Here is a 21312-nt window from a genome sequence, read left to right as displayed (position 1 = left end):
GTGCTTACAAGCTTTTTCTTTTTTTTTACCTAGTGACCTAGTTTTTGACCCAGCATGACCCTGTTTCGAACTCGATCGAGATATCATTTGGACAAATCTTCTGACCAAGTTTCATGAAGATCGGACAATTAATGTGGCCTCTAGAGTGTTTACAAACAAATGTTTACGGATGGACGACCGACAATGACCGGTCACAAAAGCTCACCTGAGCAATCAGGTGAGCTAAAAAGTTATGACCATTCAAGTTTTCAGGCGGACGGACAGACTGACATACTTACTGACTGACGGACAGTTCAACTGCTATATGCCAACCTACCAGGTGTGTTTGTGAAACACTATGTCCCCATACATTTGAAGTTTGACCTTGAAGGATGACGTTGACCTTCACCTTTCACCACTCAAAATGTGCAGCTCCATGAGTTACACATGCATGCCAAATATCAAGTTGCTATCTTTAATGATGCAAAAGTGTACATTAAAAAAGTGATTTTGACCCATATGTTTGACCTTTGACCTTGAAGGATGACCTTGACCTTTCACCACTCAAAATGTGCAGCTCCATGAGATACACATGCATGCCAAATATCAAGTTGCAATCTTCAATATTGCAAAAGTTATGGCAAATGTTAAAGTTTGACGCAAACACACAAGAAAACAAACCAACAGACAGGACAAAAACAATATGTCCCCCGCTAGAGTGATAAACAACTTAGTTCAGTCTGATACCCACCTATAGTGTTCAGCAGCTACTTCAAACTCTCCCAGGAATATGTGGGCATTGCCTAGGTTACTGTAGGCCCGTCTATCGGCAGCTTTGTCATCAAACTCACGGGCTATTGGTAACCTCTACAATACAACACATGGAGGATGTTATATAAGGGCAGGGTATTGCGAAAATGGGTCTTATTCCATATGCTGACAGAAAAGCTCCAAACACGCCTGTGCATTTGCGCAGTCTGGTCAGAGGCTACAATGTCCCCTAATGAGACCACAAAACCTTGTGTGAATTGATAGCAGACAGGGTAGCTCCTGACCAGACTGGACAAACCTTGTGTGACTTTATAGTGGGCATGGTAGCTCCTGACCAGACTGGTAAAACCTTGTGTGACTTTATAGTGGACAGGGTAGCTGCTGACCTGACTGGGCAAACCTTGTGTGACTTTATAGTGGACAGGGTAGCTGCTGACCAGACTGGGCAAACCTTGTGTGACTTTATAGTGGACAGGGTAGCTGCTGACCAGACTGGGCAAACCTTGTGTGACTTTATAGTGGACAGGGTAGCTGCTGACCAGACTGGGCAAACCTTGTGTGACTTTATAGTGGACAGGGTAGCTGCTGACCAGACTGGGCAAACCTTGTGTGACTTTAGAGCAGACAAGGTAGCTCCTGACAAAACAATGCAAATGTGCAGGCTGGTCTGGAGCTATGCTGGCCATATATGGCATAAGACCCATTTTCGCATTTTGCAGCTCATACAGAAGATTTGGACAACACAATTAATTATTTACTGATGATCACTATCTCCACAATCGTCACAGGAAATACATTTTGTTCGATTTCAATGAATCTCACTTTCATTTTATTTCATGTTTAAAGAAACATAAAAAAGTTATATTAACTTTATTTTTTCAAATATAGTTGTACACATTATAATTCCACATTTTTTTAAAGTTTCAATTGACTGTAATATCATCACAAGCTAACAATTATGAACTCCATACTTCTAAGTCAGCATCATTAACACTCTTTCTCTACCATATTTATTCAAGAACCAAATTTCTATGAAATAGCAACAGCGCCGTAGCCACGCTGAGGCACACCGAGGCAGTTGCCTCGGCTAAAATTTGCAGAGCAATGTTGAGATTACAAGGAAAAAAAGGAAAATTTATGTCAAAGAATAAAATCTATATAAGAAATTGAGGAAATTTAATCAATTTAAGGCACTATGATATTCACAAACAAATATTATCATTGAGTACAATTGGTTCATGTTTAGGCAGATAATTATTTTATATTAATAACTTCAATTGATGCCCAATGGCTCAGCAAAATGATTAGGAAAATCCGTATATTAAACAAAGTGTCGCACTGTACACTTCGATGTTACAATCATTGTGGACATAGGAATGTACCGAGCGAGGATTGGGTGTTTTACAGCCAGGTCTGGGTCTATTTTGGACCTAAACACACTTTTTGGGTGGTTGGTGTTTTCGCCTTTATTGGAATTCTCCTCTTTATGGCCGGCGTCGAGTTTAATCCGGGACCGTTTCAGGTGGTTAGAATCTTTGTTTACATTAGAATTTTCAAATTATGATATCCTGTGTATTAAACTTTTTTGATATAAAGAAGTTTAAGTCTTTTCTTTTTAATAGTCCATGAAGTTGATGATAGAACGTTGATGATAGAACTGTCAACTGACAAAAAATGATGACGCAGTGCTAAAACAAAATGTTACACAAGAAAATAGCAAAAATGGCCAAAAAACTTTACTGATTTAAGTTAAATATTTGTACTCCTAATGATAAACAATATGCCCCTGTGACGCAATTGGTAAGGCGTCAGACTCTGGGTCCATTGCTCACTATTATATTGTCACTGTGTTGGTTCGAATCCCAGTAGGTCCGTGTTTAAGTAAATTCCATCAATGATCCTTTTTATATGTGTTCATGATTGAAAACGCTTTTAATTTAATGCATTTAAATATTTCTTTAAAGAGCCCTTATAATTGTGCTTTCAAGTTCTAAATGGAAAAACAAATCGTCCACAAATTTTTTCACGGTGAACTTGTCTGAACTACAACAGCAAGTTTTCGAAAGCTGATTTGATGTTAACTTAAGAAATAATATTTTGTATTGGTTCATGTACATGTAAGCGGAGTTTTAGCGCATTGCGAAGGCTTAAAACGTGGACACGTTCTACTATGAAAGAGGAACAGCTTAATGGCAACGCTTTGTGCATGAACACATTCTAGTTGATCGAAAAAAAATTCTTCAAATGTGGGATTTGACTGGAGACAGGAGAGTTAAATTAGCGTTCAATAAGATTGATATTTAAAAGTTGAAGAATAATAAAACATGTTCATGAAACATTATTCGCTAAAATGTTTGATAGATCTGTTTCTTCATATTAGAAGGTAGATCTATTTTATTTTAGTATTTCAAAAATAAATATGAAAAGCACATTCTATTATCCATATACATATTATGACTTGTATGAGAGAGCTGCGTCTCAATTTTTTCTTTTTTTCTACCTGACTTCAAATGAAGTATATGACTATTTTTCTGTAGTTAAGTTTGTTACATCATTGTCACTTCAAACACCGTTTATGGTACCAGAATATACAAGAGCACCGCCTTGCGGGTGCATAGCGCTCATCTATTTTCTTTTTAAAGGTGAAGGGACTCTCAATTTCAATCACAAAGGAGGGAGGGGTGGAGTGAAGAGGGGTGTATAGTGTGGGGGTGTGGACATTTATTACATTATCTTCCAAAAATGCAAAAATTCAGGGTTGGGGGGGGGGGGTTGGGGGGAGGTGATTCTTGGGTGCGATGGTGGGACGGTATTTCAAAAATAAAATAATAAAAATAAATATTTGTGTTTTTTAACTGTTTCAAAAAAAAATAATTTTGGGGGTGGGTGGGGTGGGGTGGGGGGTAAAGTGTGAGGGTGTGGTGGTCATTTGGGAGATGATCTTAAAAATAAAAAAATATATATAAAAAAAAAATAGGGGGGGGGAGGATTCAGGGGGGGGGGGAGGAGGGCATGGGGGATGGTTTGGGTGGAGTCCATTGTGGTATGTCAGTTAAGAGTAGTTTTGTCAAAGTATCAATCAAATCTAATCATAAATAAAGAAGTTATGGCAATTTTAGCAAAATTTAATAATTTGACCTTGAGAGTCAAGGTCATTCAAAGGTCAAGGTAAAATTCAACTTGCCAGGTACAGTAACCTCATGCTAGCATGAACGAATTTGAAGTTTGAAAGCAATATCCTTGATACTTTAGAAGTAAAGCGGATCGAAACACAAAATTTAACCATATATTCAAAGTTACTAAGTAAAAAAAGGGCCATAATTCCGTAAAAATGACAACCAGAGTTATGCAACTTGTCCTTTTACTGTACCCTTATGAGTGTTTCAAGTATGAAAGCAATATCTATGATACTTTAGGGATAAAGTAAACCGAAACACAAAACTTAACCAAATTTTCAATTTTCTAAGTATAAAGGGCCCATAATTCCGTCTAAATGCCAGTCAGAGTTACATAACTTTGCCCGCACAGTCCCCTTATGATAGTTAATAATTGTTGCAAGTATGAAAGCAATAGCATTGATACTGCAGGAATAAAGTGGACCTAAACACAAAACTTAACCAAATTTCAATTTTCTAAGTATAAAAAGGGCACATAATTCTGTCAAAATGCCAGTCAGAGTTACATAACTTTGCCTGCACAGTCCCCTTATGATAGTTAGTAAGTGTGGCAAGTATGAAAGCAATAGCTTTAATACTTAAGGAATAACATGGACCTAAACACAAAACTTAACCAAAATTTTCAATTTTCTTAGTATAAAAAGGGCACATAATTCTGTCAAAATGCACACCAGAGTTATCTAACTTTGCCTGCCCAGTCCCCTCATGATAGTTAGTAAGGGTTGTAAGTTTGAATGCAATAGCATTGATACTTTCTGAGAAAAGTGGAACTCAACGCAAAACTTAACCGGACGCCGATGCCAAGGTGATGACAATAGCTCATAATTTTTTTTCAAAAAAAAGATGAGCTAAAAATTGACAATGAACTTGTAGCAGATTTTTTTTGTTAACTTCATTGATACCAAACGGTTATTAAAATTGTCCACGATTCCGATAATTTAGGTAACAAATGTAGTTTAAATGGCCTTTAAAACGCAACAGAGACTTTTTTTAAATACACGGTTAAACTTACAAAAGAGTATTCAAATATTTAAATGTAAATACAATATAGCTACAAAATCATGAAAGTATTATATTTTTTAATTATGCTATTGTTTTCCTGTTTTTTTTAACTGTTGTTGTTTTATCTAACAGTTATAAGTTTTCATACCAAATCAACTCTTACCAGACACTGACCTTTAGAAAGCTTTAGTATGCATGAATATATAGAATTACTCTTATAGTGAATACATTACTTTCTGTACTGGAACTGGATTAAATAGATCAAAGAAATCCAAATGACTTACTGTTATGCTGTAATTTGTCTTGCGACACTCAGGTACATAAAAACAAAACAGAATATGAACATAGGACACATGTCAATATCATATTAATCTAATGGAGCTCATAAGCATTATGGTAGACATTTGCCAGCTTAACTTTGCCAAGATTTTTTCCAAATGTCAATGAATCCAAAAACTGTTGTCCCTGATTAACCTGTGTGTTAAGCTCGTTCTTTCCAGAGCTTGGCTCCATCAATGACAACTAGATAGCTGCCCCTAGCAGCTCTACCCTATCCCTACCTCCTGATGGTAGATGATTGCCTGACTGAAGTTTCCCAGGAGATAGTGAGTGTTGCCAAGGTTACCACAGGCGCGACCTTGAGCCGCCCTGTCACCCAGCTCCTGGACTATCGCTAGATTGGCCCTGCAAAACAAGACAACAAGCTTGACTTGTAGTCATATTTCATTCAGTGAACAACTGTAAGCTAGCTTGCCTGCCAACAATCCACATCCAAAATGTGTCTTCGTAATACGTCCCATTTACAAATACAGTTTCATTTCACAGATTTTATTTTTGACATTTCTTAAGCTGGTCTTCTCCATAGAAATCTATACCATAATTATTACACAACAAGAGCTGTGTTTATGAAACACAATGCCTCCAACTGCGCTTTGAAGCCGCACGGCAGCTATTTTAGAAACTAGAGAGCGGACACCATGCTAAATCCTGGAAATGCACTAAGTGACCCCGTGACCTAGTTTTTGACCCGGCATGACCCATATTCGAACTTGACCTAGATATTGTCTCGATACAACTTTTGATCAAGTTTGGTAAAGATCAGATGAAAACTACTTCAATTAGAGAGCGGACACCATGCTAAATCCTTCAAATGCACTAAGTGACCCCGTGACCTAGTTTTTGACCCGGCATGACCCATATTCAAACTTGACCTAGATATTGTCTAGATACAACTTCTGACCAAGTTTGGTAAAGATCGGATGAAAACTATTTGAATTAGAGAGCAGACACAATAGTGTGACAGACAGACAGACTGACGGACAGTGCAAAAACTATATAACCCCTTTTCTTCGAAAGGGGGCATACAAAAATAAACATAAAAAACACACACAAAATCAGCAACCATAACAACTTCACACATACATTTTGTTTTGATAAGACTATAGAAATTCCAGTTTTACAACACAATTTCTTTTCAACAGAAATATTTTTTCAAACTGTTAGCCTGTCCCTTTAACCCTTTATCACTCATATTGACCCTTTGTAGTCCATTAGAAAATCAAATTTAATAACAGAACCATCTTAATAGATTAGAATTTTAAAGGCTTCATTTCCAAACGCAAGATACTGATGAGCAGCAAACAGTATAAAACCTGAACAGCCTACAAGTTGCTCACAGGCTGTTCTGGTTTTATGTTGGTTGCATATAGCCATTTTTATTGTGCTTCTGTGCGTTTAACTAGCCATATTCACCAGCAGCCAACTCACTCATAGTATTCAGCAGCTTTGACCAGACACTCCTTGACCTCTGGCGGGAATTCCCCGGGGTCCTGGTTCCCTGATCGCGCATGTGCTACCCCTTTGCATGGTACACGTTGCCAAGGTTGTAAAGGGCCCGTGCCTCACCTATCTGTGTATGCAAACAAATACATATCGCTGAGGTTATACAAGGCCCTGTAATTTCCAATATGTGGATGAAAATGGATAAGTACACGTGTCCGAGGTTATACAAGGCCCAGGCCTCACAGATCTGTGGATGAAAATTAATAAGTACACATGGCCAAGGTTGCCTAACTGATCTGTGGATGCAGACAATCTCAAGATCATTATATTAACCAACTGATAATTACCAATTGATATGCTTGGTATTTTTTGCGCTCAGGTGAGCTTAAAAGCCCAGATAACGATATTTAATATATAAAGCTCATACCTCTTTTACCAGCGCAAAGAACAGATTTTTTTTAATCAGAGCTTTACTAAAATTTATTGTCAATCATGAGTTCCATTTGGAATTGTAAATATTTCCTAGGTTATGTGAGACATGTTCTGGGAAAACTGGGCTTAATGCATGTTCGTTGAGTGTTGTCCCAGATTAGCCTGTGCAGACATGGTCTGGGAAAACTGGGCTTAATGCATGTTCATTAAGTGCTGTCCCAGATTAGCATGTGCAGACATGCTTATCTAGGACAACACTTTCCACCAAGAATGTTTTTTTGTTTAGAAGAGATTTCCTTTAACAAAATGTTGCTTAAAATCATAAAATGTTGTCCCTGATTATTCTATGCAGAAAGCACAAGCAAATTTGGGAAGCACTTTGCCCGCATGCATTAAGCCCTGTTTTCCCAGAATGCATGTTATATAATTCTGGGCCTCGTAAATCTTTACGAAAGTTTAAAATTGACAAAATATTCAAAACAACCATCATTGTCCCACCAGATATATAATAGTTTATATTAGGCAACACAAAACACTTGCATAATAAATTCACAATAAGTTTTCAATAATCAATATGCAGAATTAATAAGCTGTTCCCAGCTTTTGCATTTCAAAGGCTATAACATGATTAGCCATAATGCTGCAATACCCACTCACCTGATTCCATGTCCTCATTTAAAAAACAATCTGCTAAAAAATATCTGAACAAGCAACAAAATCCAAGTAAAATAGTATGGAAGTTGGTCACTATATTTTATCGAAGATAAAAACTCTGCAATTAGCAAACAAAGCTACTTCAAGTGCTGATTTGATTTTAAGAAAGATTGAAGCTCAAGGAAACAATCACTTCATAACACATATTGTAGGGTATTTGACATTTGCAAAATTTCCAAACAAAAACTCAAGAAATGGATTTTATTGGAGAAGTTCTGAAAGCCAACAGAGAAATGCATGAGAGAGTAAATGTTTGTCTTCAATTTAATTTCCAAGTAATCAGACGTAACCAAGAGTGAAAAATCATCTGATCAGAATTGGATAAAAATTAAATTCTACAAACACAGACAAATCTTTTTATTTGTAGCTTTTTTTTGTTTACATTTATAAAAATAGTACCTCAATATAATCAGATCATTTAAAACTGAAAATCATTGGAAATGTTCACTGATTTACTGTTAGAAACAGTGAATTACCAGTTTAAAAATCACTCATATTTCCATATTAACCAAAGAAAGCACAATATACATGTACATGTGCCTCGTTTGGGAAATGGACATGTGCATAAAGTGTTGTCCCAGTTTAGACTGTGCAGTCTGAACAGGTTTATCAGGGATGATATTCTCCACTTTTAAATCTCTAACCAAAAATTCAATTTAGGCAGAAAGTGTCCTTCCAGATAAGCCTGTGTAGACAGCATTGTTTTTTTTCAATACAATAAGCCCTGTTTTCCCTGAACAAGGCACATATTATTTTGTGACATGAAGTGCATTTAACCCTGATTGACTTGATGGACTCACTCTGTCTTTGAGCTAAACTTGGTTGGCTCATCCCAGCCATTTTTTGTTCCAAAATTGAAAAAGTACTAGTACCATGCCAATTGGAAAAATTAGCACAAAAAAAAAATTAAAAAAAGTCATGTCATGAAATCTTCAGATAAGAAATAATGGTTCTTATAATTGCTTGGAATTGAATTGCACACATTGATACTGTTTTACATGTCCTTTTACTTAAAATGTTCAGTTTCAGTTCTCATTTTATTTATTTACTTTCAGAAAATGCACTTTTGGAACAAATTTAAGTAACTTTCCTCACTTTTGGGATTTTTTTTCATGCGTCCATTGAAAATTTTGCAATTTGTCCTCAATTGGGAAACATATACCCCAAAAACAAGGCTTTGAACTCATGACCCAATTTCGATAGGGTCATCTACTGTCCAAGGTAATGCACATTGAATGATCAAGTCAATTGGTAAATGCATTCATGAGTTATTGATCAGAAACGATTTTCTGACTTTTTGTGACAGTGACCTTGACCTTTGACCTAGTGAGTCAAATTTCAATAGCTCACAATGAACGACATAGTTATGGCCCAGACATTAGCTCTTTATGGCCATGTTTGACCTTTGAGCTCAAAGTGTTTCCTTGACCTATGAGATATCGACCTAATTCTTTCGCGCGACACACCGTCCAATGATGGTGAACAAATGTGCCAAATGATTTTAAAAAATCACAATGAACGACGAACGACATAGTTATTGCTCGAACAAGCTCATGTATGGCCATTTTAGACCGTTGAACTCAAAGCTTGACCTTGACATTGGAGATATCGACGTTACTTTTTTGAGCGACACACCGTCCAATGATGGTGAACAAATCTGCAAAATGATTTTAAAATCTCACAATAAATGATAAAGTTATGGCTCGGACAAGCTCATTTATGGCCATTTTTTACCTTTAAACTCAAAGTTTTTTACCTTTAAACTCAATGTTTGACCTTGACCTTTGAGATATTGACGCAATTCTTTCGCGCTACACACCGTCCAATGATGGTGAATAATTGTGACGAATGATTTAAAAATCTCACAATGAACAACTTAGTTATGGCCCGAACAAACTTTCGGGACAGACCCACAGACCGACAGACAGACCGACCGACAAAGTGACTCCTATATAGCCCCCATTACCATTGGTAATGGGAGTATTAAAACGTATGATTGAACAGCCCATGTAAACACTGTGTGGTTTGACAGAAGAAGTAAAATGTACCAGTAAGTCATGGTAACATCCTATCTATTGCATGTTAAGTGCTAGGTAGGTCATGATAAGGGCTTAACAGTCTCATTGGAAGTACATGGTAGATAATAGTAACGACATACCTATCTTCTGTGAAGAACAAAGTAGAAAATGGTAACGACATACCTATCTTCTGTGAAGTACTAAGCAGGTCATGGTAACGATATACCTATCTCATGTGAACGAGATAACTCACTCGAGTTCATAGAAGAAGGAATTAAAATCTTTATAGAGGCAGTTTGAAAAGCCTTTCAATCAGCGACTCTGTAATATACAATTATGTTATGTTTCATGAGCCATTTTGAAGCATGTGTTAAACAACATGCTATATATCACAATTTAACTTTGAGCAGAAGGCTATTTTGTAACGTTTGTGCCTTTGTAGACATCTGAGGAGTTTTTAGACAAATGTAAAAAATGGTGTATGTAGAGACAGGGAGGGGGGTTACAGTGGGGTTAGGGATTTTGTTCCGAGATTAATCTCTTTAGAATCCCTAAAAAATAACCCTCATTCAGCCGATTTTAGGGATCAATCCGTTTACACCCCTTTTCATCCGAATTAATCTGTATTAAACCTTTTACAGTGGTTTTTAGGGGTTTATTGCGGTGAATTAAGCTCTAAAAGAAATGAATTCATCGCAAGGGATGAATTAAGCCCTATAAGAGATGAATTCATCGCAACCTAGCGCAAGGGATGAATTCATCTCTTTAAGCGATTAATTAATCTCTACGCATGCGCAGTCCATGTCAGCGGGGAATACGGATGAAAAGGCGGAGTTTATCACTGCCGTAAACGCACTGGTCTATTTGGATCAATTATTTTTTGGCTTACACCCAAGCAGAACGGCGTAAGTTTGATTCTATAGTTTTTGTATTAATTTCAAATTGATACTTGATTAAGAAACATACTAACAATTTCAGATAAGGCAAAGGTATACATGAACTGTTCAATAATGAAGTTTACCACGGCCTGAAATATTTCAAAGTTTATCTCAATTTAAATGTAGAATTTCAGCAGATATTCAGTAGAGAAAACTGTACCTGTTTCTTTTGTATAAGACTAACACAGAATGTACAACATAATTTTTCTCATAAATACATTAGTATCAACGAGCATTACATAAAATATCAAGCAAACAACATCAAATTAAAAATTAATTTTTGTTGAATAAAATTAAATTTCATTTATTTTTATTTCATTTGTAATTAATGTCCATGTATTTACCGTATTGGGTTATTAATATACGCCCGCCTCCACCTTCCCCGCCTCACCAATAATTTTTAAAAAGTACTTGTCAAATATCGTTGGATGGCACTTTAAAAATACATAAACTGCAATGCATGAGTCGTAATCTGACGTATTGTTTTTTCTCAGTGGGTCAATACTTTCCCATTGTTTGCATTAATTGCTTTGTAATTTTTCATAAAAACATGGACTGATTTGCGCGTCTTTATAACATAAATCAAGATTATTTTATTATCTCGACGCGTTTGATGTCTTTGAATTTATTTATATCAGAATTAAAACGCGTAACCCCCCCCCCCCCCCCCCCCTTTTGGAACTAAGTTCCATTTAAAACACATTTTGGGACCTGACTTCCAAATGATAAACAGCTCTCTCCTATGTCATAAGGTTTTATGCAAATTAACTGTCTTGAATAAATTCCGCATTGGTGCGAATATTTTGGAAAACATATTCACTTTAGGAAATCAATAGTTATCTTTTTTTATTAATTGTTATATTATTATTTTTTATTCTTTTATGTTTTATCGCGTACTTAACGCTAACAGTTAGTATGTGTAATATAAGATGTTTGACGGTATTAATCATTTTACTGTTGAATTGTACAAAAAAAACTGCCGACAAACTTCATATTAGTTCGGAGACATGAAATTATTTCGAAAGAAAGCAATTAGAGGTTCAATTCTATATGAACAAGTTTCGCTGCGCACGATTACTCTCTTACGACACGTATGTTTTTGACTCGTATGGTTCTTGACAAATACCTAGTGTTTTATTTTGCTTAATCTAAATTAAGGTTTGCATGTATATGTACAGCATAGCATGACTCCCAAATGACCAACAGCTCTTTCATAAGAAAACACTTATATTGCACCATATGAAATGCTATAAAACTATAATATTGAAGTACGCATATAAACTTTATTATAGAAAGGTTGGTATTTCGTGTTAATCTTGGTTACATATGAAACAGCTGTTGGTCATTTGTGAGTCATGTCTCCAAACTAATATGCAATACGCTCGGTGTTTTTTTATACATGTATTCGGATTAATTCTCCGTTTTATATCCATAATTAATGAACGCCTAAATATTTTCAAAATTAACACCGGATTTATGTTCACCGACATTGTTTCATACAGATTTGATATAAATAATATAGAGCTGAATAAAAAATTACATTAAGCCCTGTTTTCCCGGCACACGCCTGGACATACGCCTTTAAAAAACGCTATACAAATTCCAGTACTCGTGCACATAATTGATTGTAAACAAAGACGATTGAAATCCGTGCGTGGGAATTTTTCTGTAACCAAGAGCGACGTATATATATGCGTCGGTGTCAAAATCCGCATCAACGGATGTAAAATCTTTTTTTTAACCTGGCATATTATCCGCTGCTGTGTGCACCCGCCAATAAGTTTAAAATGGATTCCGAACCGGTATGTCAATTTATTAACATAACAAGTTTATGTGTGTTTTTTCATTTCAGTCTGAAGCAGCTAAGTATAATTGATTATTTTGATTATTTTTTTTTATTCATATTGTGCATGTGTATTGTATATTGTCACACTTCCTGGAGAGTACTTTTATGTTTGCTTACGTAATAAACGTTGAAATTTAAAATATTATGCTTATTTTAAGATAACTTAATATTTTGTTTTGGTGTGACTGGTTAGATGTTGATGTCGGTGAAGTAATGCTGTTAAAATTGTTTCATCATATGCAGTTAGGGTTGCGTATCCCGCTCGCGCTTTTACCTGAATCATTCATTATTTCCGATTATTGTATGGGGTGTACGTGAAGTCATGTACACTTCTCTTCATTGGTAGTGGTGGATGAATCTTGCAGATAATAGTAGCTTCTTTTAACTAATTGTGCACAATTCTAAATTGATCATATTTAAGCAACTCAACGTGATTGATGGCCGTTTGGGGCGTCCTGTGTGCACTTTGGGCATCGGCGGGGATCAGTTTATTCTAACCGCTAAAGGCCCAGTCTCACTATGACGCCGGCGGACACCCGTTGCGTGATCCGGCATCTACCGGGATGAACATGGGCTCTACCGGGATGAACCGGGCCTTCAACGAGAAAGTATCAAAATGTAAAATACCTCCGGCATGAACCGGGAGTCTCCGGCAAGGACCGGCAAAGACCGGCGTGGCAACGGGAACAAACGGGATGGCATTGTAGCTCCACCGGGGCCCATGAAGACCTCGTCATAGCTACGGCAACGCCAAGGTGAATGCCGTCATAGTCCTGGTATAGCTTCCGTACATAAGTTTACCGGCATTCGACGGGACTCCACCGGGGTATTACCGGCTACGACCGGGGTTAAACCGGGGTGTTGCCGTAGCGTTGATCGCGTCTAATGCCGGTATAGCACCAGTGAGTGCCGGCGGAGTTTTGGTTAACCGAGGCTCTGCCGTGACGCTGTCTTGGCTCTACCGGGACGCTGTCGGCTTTCACCGGTGCTCCACCGGGGCATACCCTGCGACAACCGTGGCTCTGCCGGGGCTTAACCGGGATGAACCGTAGCAAGTCCTAGGTTGACCGGGACTCTGCTGGGCTGTTGACCGGCTTCAACCGAGGCGGCACCGGGAAATATTGTGACCGCGTTAAATAATTTATATGAATCATCCTGGTTCTCGCCGGTTGACCGGCGATAGCAAACCGGGATGAACCGGGGCTCTACCAGCAATAGTGAGACTTGGGCTTTAATCATGAATTTAGTTATATAATTTTCGCAAAATTGTTATAAATATATTTGCACTTTTTACATGCCATACTAATGTGATACTTGTGCGTTGTTAGTATTCATAAGTAAATGCCCTACATCATTACATATTATCGTTTCGGTTCTTTAGACATCTGAGCAAGGATGTTACCCCGTTTAAAGTCGTCTCGAGATTCATCAACTGAGCGGTGCCATTGAGGTCAATCTCTGTTGAAAATGGAACACATACAGGCGTCAAAATAATTACTGTGTAGCGTAATTACACATTGTTCGTTGATAATACACAGTAACAACCAAAGTTCATTTCTGTTTCCATCGAGATTTATTTCTGTTAAATAATTTCTAACACAACGCTTCTAATGTTCATGAAGTACAATTTTACAGCGCGGCGGCCTATTGGCCGCCACGTCAAGAAAGCGTGACTACTCCACTCGATTGGCTCGAATGGCTCAAATGGCTCCCCTCAGCATATTTTGATGAGGTATTTATACCAATTTCGTTACGTACTCGCCTAATTCGTGACCCACGCCTGTCATCAAGTAATGGGCGTCAAACGTGTGCATCTTGGCGTTCATGGACAGATGACATATCGTACCACCGGACTTTACGCCTCTGTACTCGCGGGTCTCCATTTAATTTGACATCTCCAATTTGTATTCACACCTGGAAAACGCATCGGAATGTCGCTTCTTCCCGCTTAATGTACCTACTAATTGTTTATATGCATTTTGCGAGTCACGATTCTTATATTTTTACGCATCGGAATGTCGCTTCTTCCCGCTTAATGTGCCTACTAATTGTTTATATGCATTTTGCGAGTCACGATTCTTATATTTTTCTGTTCGTCACATATTACTGAAATATATCTATTATCCTTTCATAAAATAAACTCATAATAATAAAATACATTGCATATACATTTTACTATAATATACCCATTATAACCCGTTACATTACAGTTATTTTGCATTTGTATTTCGAAGTCCTGTCAAATAAAAGCAATCATTTCTATTTTGTATTTGGGTTATTATTTGAAAACGATAATGATAATGATGTTAATAGGATGATGATGATAAACTATGAGCAAATGGTCAGTAACAATGTTAAACATTTTGTTTACAGCAAATATTTGCAGTCAAAAAGTGTGATGATGATGATCAAAGATTTATAAGTAAACAAAGATTAGTGTTATTGGATGTTCACGCCCGGCGACGAGATTTTAATCATCTTATCTTGATAATCCTATACTTGTCATCAATCTGACATTTTTCAAGGCGACTGATCTGAGCAATCTCAGGGGGGGGTACTGCAAGAATTGTCAGATTTCTGGTTTATTTGACAGATTTCACGATCTGACAATATTTACGCTACAACGGTCTCAGCATTTAATAATATTTATTACTTAAAACAATTTTAGAATAAATACTGTCAAGTAGATATTTATTTTTAATTCTTATTTTTTGTTTCAATTTTGATATTTTAATTCATTCTTTTCCTCAATAAAAAGAGATTTTCAACATTGATTATGAATAAATCTGAAGGAAAAGCGGCTCAAGAGACGAGTGTTGAGATTGGCTGTTTAGAAAATTTGTTTGTTGACGTACAAAAAATGTACATTGACGTACAAATTGTACGTCGACGTTTTAATATATACGTCGACGTGTATTTCATATTTGTACGTTGACGTACAATTTTTGTACGTTGACGTACATAGTATACGTCGACATTTCCAGACCTGTTTACCCTACCGATTGCTTCTCAGTAGTATGGAGGGCATCTCTCAGTAGTTTGGGGCTGTTGTCAGTAGTTTTAAACTTTTCAATCATTTTGAGCATTAAAACACCATGACTGGGTCACATATCAGTTTTAAGGTCCATAAAGCATTAGATGAATTTACTTGCTAATAATAAAATTTGTTAAGTGATTTTTTTTTATTTGATTTGTTACAGCCTGTGCCATTTGGATTGGGAAAATTAGCGTGATAAACCATGAAATTGGAAAAAATAGCGCGATAAACCATGAAATTGGGAGACATTAAGCATTATACATATGATTTTAACAGAATTAAAATTGTTTTAAGTACATGTTTGACAGCATTTTATATTATAAAGTGCTGCTTCAATGTCTTCTTACAATGTAGACAATATTTAGTAAATATCCATCCACATGCATATTCAACTTGCAATAATCTATAGATTCTTAAATACACCATTTGATCATGAGCTCTTTAAGAGTAGCTATTTATTTTATTCAGTATTTTTTTAAGATTAAATATCATAAGGGGAAAACATAAACAAATATTGACAAACATCCTTTAGTGTTCTTGTTGTGTTAATGATGTATTAAATGGAGTTAAAATAATATATTGTATTTGTTTACCTTTCAATATCTTGCACTTGACAACCTCAGTTCAATGCTATTTCATTAAACTGTACAGCGTAACAAACATAATAAAGCAGAATATGCAAATGAATCTGATTATACACAGATCCATGTACATATATATCAAATCATGTTTGTCTCTTTCCATTTTCGAACGATTCTCATCGTATTATAATAAATGCTTGAACTATGTGAGTAGACTAAACTCCAATTTTCCAACACTCGTTAACGTGACGCACATTCACTGTGCAGATTTCTGATAAATATTTTTTTTAAATCTCAAACGTAGTATGTTGCGTTAATTGACACACGCATTACATTATTCCCAAATAACCATATGATACCCGTTGTTAAATTGAATGGTATTTATTATTTTCGCCGTTAATCGCAATTTCTTGTCTGCTTGCCGCCATCTTGGACGTGTGTAAAAACAGGCGTGCTCAATCCCGATTCATCGACTATTGCCCGTATTCTCCGCAATAGAGAGAGATGTGTATACTAGATAGCAACGTAAAATCGTATATATTCGGCTAAATTTGCGAAACAATACGTCAGTTGTCGCCCGGTGACGTCTCGACAAGCTCGATCAGCACTCGTTCCCCGGGAGGCTTGAATCGCAACGCTTATTACTATGCAAGCGCCAAAATGATTATGATTGATAAATTACCCTCTTAAAAACTGAAATTTTAACATTTTGATCGAAGGATCCGTAGTTTTTCAGTACAAACCCGTAGTGCGTAGTTTAGCCAAATAATCTGTAGTAACTACGGCGAATCCGTAGAAGTAAACACAGGGCTTCCCCTGGCCCAAAAATTTCTGTAGCCAACATTTTAGCCAACTGGATTTTTTTGTAGCCAAATTTTAGAAACTGTAGCCAAAGTATTAGCAAAGCATTCGGTTCCGCCTGTTGTATAGGCTACAGTAGTGTTAAAGAAAACTAAACAAAGAAGCTTTAATATGTTTATTACTATAATCATCATGTGTGCATAACAAAAAAACACAGATGTGCAGCAAAGTACACATTAGTCATAGCCGACACACAGCCGCTTCACTTTTGGATATTGCTGCAGCCTGCACATTTGTCATAGATGTTTTCAGATTATACTCAGTAGACGCTTGTGAGGCCTCTTTGTGATCTGAAATAAACAAAATCAAATATGCTAAATTTCAAAACAAAAAGCTCATTTTGAAAAGTGTCAATATATATTCATTATGAAAATAAATTATTATTGTTATTTTTAATATATTATTAATAATATAAACAATATTCATGTATATACATTTTATATTAATGATTGTCATTCTTTTTTATTACCTATTGATTTTTTGTGTTTTGAAATGTTGTCTTTTTTCATCATACTACACCCAGGTGTGAATGAATTTGATTTTTGAAACTGTATGCTTATTTTGCAAAACATCGTTTTTGATTTTGCGTTATAATCTAACCACATGAATTCCGAAAGCCAAATTTTTTAACGATCTTTTGTCAGATTTGATTTTTTTTGAGACCGATTCAATACATTCGTCAGCGTCCAAAGGACGCTTATTGCCTAAGGTTGCCATTGTGTAAAACGCAATTCTGACAATGTTTAGGCTTATATTCCCATACACCTGTCGTCATTCACAATTGCAACACATTAAGACTATGTTCTTTTACAAACATTGCAAACAATTAACAAACTACTCGAAATTAAAATCAATTATCAATTTCTTTACTTGCGTTCATTGTGTGACTTAGTTGATAATTCGCTAACTGCTATTACTCAAATTGATTGGAATCGGTAGCAGTCTTTAATCAGTGTTTATTGTTTATCTTAGCCGATAAGATGTACGATAACACCTTTTGTTTTCACACCAGCAAGCGTTCTATACATAGATGGTGATGTCACTGCCAGTACACAATGCACCAGCAAGTTTGCTTTGTTTCGATGACCGGTTCTTACCGGTGTTGCAGCAGACTGCGTATCAAATTTTCTGGTTTATAACACGATGATTTATTGACGCACAGTCGACGGTGAAAGAGTTTACTATCTGGGATGGTACTTGACAGGCAAAAAACGTTTCGCCGAGCATTTTCGCCAACCGAGAATTTTATTCGCCGAATTTTAAAAACGTTTCGCCGAGCATTTTCGCCAACCGAGAATTTTATTCGCCGAATTTGCGAAACTTTCGCCAACGGCGAATTTGGCGAACGACAGCGGAAGCCCTGAAACAGGTCTGCATTCCTCATTTTACCTAGTAGGGCTTGTTGACTTTCGACCCAAATGGTACGCCATATATTAATGCATATCAAAAAAGAGGTGGCGCGCATGATTTACGGCCGTGATGCAGCTTCATTTTTTTCGGTTGTACAGCAATGAAAATAAAATAAGTAAGTTGTATTTATAGCACTCCACAAAAATTGAATTCGTCCTCGAAAATATGTTGCTTAATCAAGAAAGTGTGACAAACAAAGGCTTTTATCAAATAACTCATGATCCTCGCGTTCAAAAGATTACCACATGAATCCAGTTTCCGTTTCCTTGGTCTTTTTCCCATTGCTTCAGAAGTTGGAAAACTTGGATAACTCAACCAAACGAAATGAAAATCACTTTCAGTTTGTTTGTGATCGTCTGCTTTTCGATATTTTCCTCAATGTGTCATGCCTGCTTGATTCGCTTTTATCAGACTCCAATTTATTCGATAAAAGGTTAAATACCGCTATGACATTTTCACGCTGTACATTTTAAAAATGAATTTTATTTACAGAACAACAAAACAAAACAAGTTAAAGAGATATTTAAATATGTTGGCATTAAAAGGGTAGTTAATTAATGTTAAAAACAAAACGTTAAACAAAACCTTCATTATTGTAAGACCTATATTTGCCAGCGTTGTAGCTCACCCATCCCATACGGCATGCCGCATAACAAGGCAACTGCCTTGAATGATATTTAAATAGGAAACATTTTACTTATGTGTTCCTTGGATAATCGATTGTCAGAAAAAAAATCAGTAACGGAATAATCAACGTTTGATTAGAAGCAAATTTAAGCACATTTTTCCTCTTCGTCTGTTGCATACATATACATTTGAGCCGCGCTCCGTGAAAATGGGGTTTAATGCATTCCGCCAAAAATGGATTTTTGCTAAGAAGTGACTTTCTTTAAACAGAAAATATCATTAAAGCGACAAGTGTCATCCCTGATCACCCTGTGTGGACTGCACAGGCTCATCTGGGAGAACACTTTACGTACATGCATTAAACACCCATTTCATAGAACACGGCTCATTTATATGTTATACACTTAGATATGTTTTTGTGTTGTTTTGAGTCCGCGTGTAAAGCAAATCAGACTGTACAATTTTTTATCTTAATATCAATGACGATTAAGATGAACTACGCAGAACAAAATCATGGCCATATAAAACGGTTTTATGACTGAGTTTGATATATTTTCATAAAACAATTTCAATTGATCGCAACGACGCGTCCCTTTTGAGATTTCTGAAGTATTTTCTTTGTATGTGACAATAATCCCATTGGAAGTTTAAGAATGAAATATGTTCGCGTCAGAATCTCTAGCGGTCCGTGCACCAATTGTGTTGGGTACCACCAAAAAAGCATAAAATAAAAATAAATAAATAAGACAGGATACATAGAATAATCAGTTCGTGAAGTGGATGAGTATCTGGCTCGTCGGAGGATCTTATCGGGTGAGCCGACTTGCCAGATAACCTTTCTACATCCGCGTCACCAACCTATTATTCTCTATATCCTGAGGCGTACTATTCAACGGTACATCATACAGGGAAACCGCGGGATTCAAAGTTAACGACCTGATGCGTTCTTAGTGTTCCGATGGCGTCTGTTTCCGTTCTCTTCACACCCTCACGGCTTTGAATGGGAATTTTACTGAGTCACGAGGTGCCGGATGACGAATGCAGGTGTCCCTTTCTGGTTTAAAGAAGTATTAAAGAACTACTACGCGTTTATTACGTTAATGACACATTATTAAAAAAACACGGTATCGAACAAAACGCGTACCACAATTTTAGCAACTCGTTTAGTACTGAAATCGTGGTTTTTAAATCACACGAGTATATACATTACATGCAATTATGATAATATTTGCTAATTAACGTTAACCTAGCAACGATATTTAAAACTTTACAAAAATAAATAGTGTTAAAACATAGTTATAGTAACCCTAACACGCTCCAGAGATTTTCAAGGTACACAAACAAGTTCCGTAGTGAGTTTCGCGGGCATGTCATCGAGCCCCCATCGGACTCTTCGACTTTACTGTGCCTGTGGCTGAGCCACTTAATAGTAATATAAATCGGCCGTGCTCTGTGAAAATGTGGTTTAATGAATGTGCGTAAAGTGTCGTCCCAGATTAGCCTGTGCAGTCCAAACAGACTAATCAATGACGACACTTTCCGCATAAACTTGATTTTTGCTAAGAAGAGACTTTCTTTAAACCAAAAGTATCATAAAAGCGGAAAGTTTCGTCCCTGATTAGCCTGTGCGGACTGCGCAGGCTTATTTGGGACGAAATATTACGCATATATATTAAACCCTTTTTAAAAGAGCACGGTTCAAATGGAAGCACTACTAATAGGGCTCTGGTCGACAATATTTTGTCAAGCTAATTTAGTCCTCTTTCACAAGAAACACATCTGTCATGTATTATTACCACTACTACTTATCTCAATGTAGATTCTGTTTTTCTCTACACATGAGCCAGAGTTTAAGCCTAATAGGGTGTATCGTCCTAAAAAGTTGTTAGTACCTTTTTCGCACCGATGCAATAGCTTAACAGCTTTTTAAAAAGCGCACCTGTGTTAAACTAGTTCAGGGACGGCATCTACAAACCTCCATATGAAAATCTTCACTAGAGTCTTAAGGTGTGTAAAAGAATATCAATGCGAATTAACTGCAGACTTAAAGAATTTCGTTAGCGACATGTGTAAATATTGTAGCGACGTCTCGTTACGTCACGCAAAGTGGAAGTTTAATGACGTCATATCATGGCGTT

The 21312-nt window shown here is 36.6% G+C and overlaps 1 protein-coding gene across 1 annotated transcript in view; it reads right to left on the bottom strand.

Annotated features, from left to right (window-relative positions):
• LOC127839530 (G-protein-signaling modulator 2-like) overlaps positions 1-13360 on the bottom strand; it is a 111944-nt gene extending 98584 nt beyond the window's left edge. Inside the window, exons 1-5 of the mRNA XM_052367921.1 lie at positions 13286-13360; positions 6785-6837; positions 5478-5612; positions 1137-1332; positions 731-846 (exon numbers count right to left, since the gene is read on the bottom strand). Coding sequence (XP_052223881.1) covers positions 731-846; positions 1137-1332; positions 5478-5612; positions 6785-6837; positions 13286-13360 — 575 coding nt within the window. The remainder of the gene's footprint in view (positions 1-730; positions 847-1136; positions 1333-5477; positions 5613-6784; positions 6838-13285) is intronic.
• Between the last annotated feature and the right edge of the window lie 7952 nt (positions 13361-21312).

The sequence above is a fragment of the Dreissena polymorpha genome, chromosome 7 (assembly GCF_020536995.1).
Source record: "Dreissena polymorpha isolate Duluth1 chromosome 7, UMN_Dpol_1.0, whole genome shotgun sequence".
NCBI lineage: Eukaryota > Metazoa > Mollusca > Bivalvia > Myida > Dreissenidae > Dreissena > Dreissena polymorpha.
Note: the sequence above shows the minus strand (reverse complement) of the source record. Positions and strands in the feature narration are given on the sequence as shown.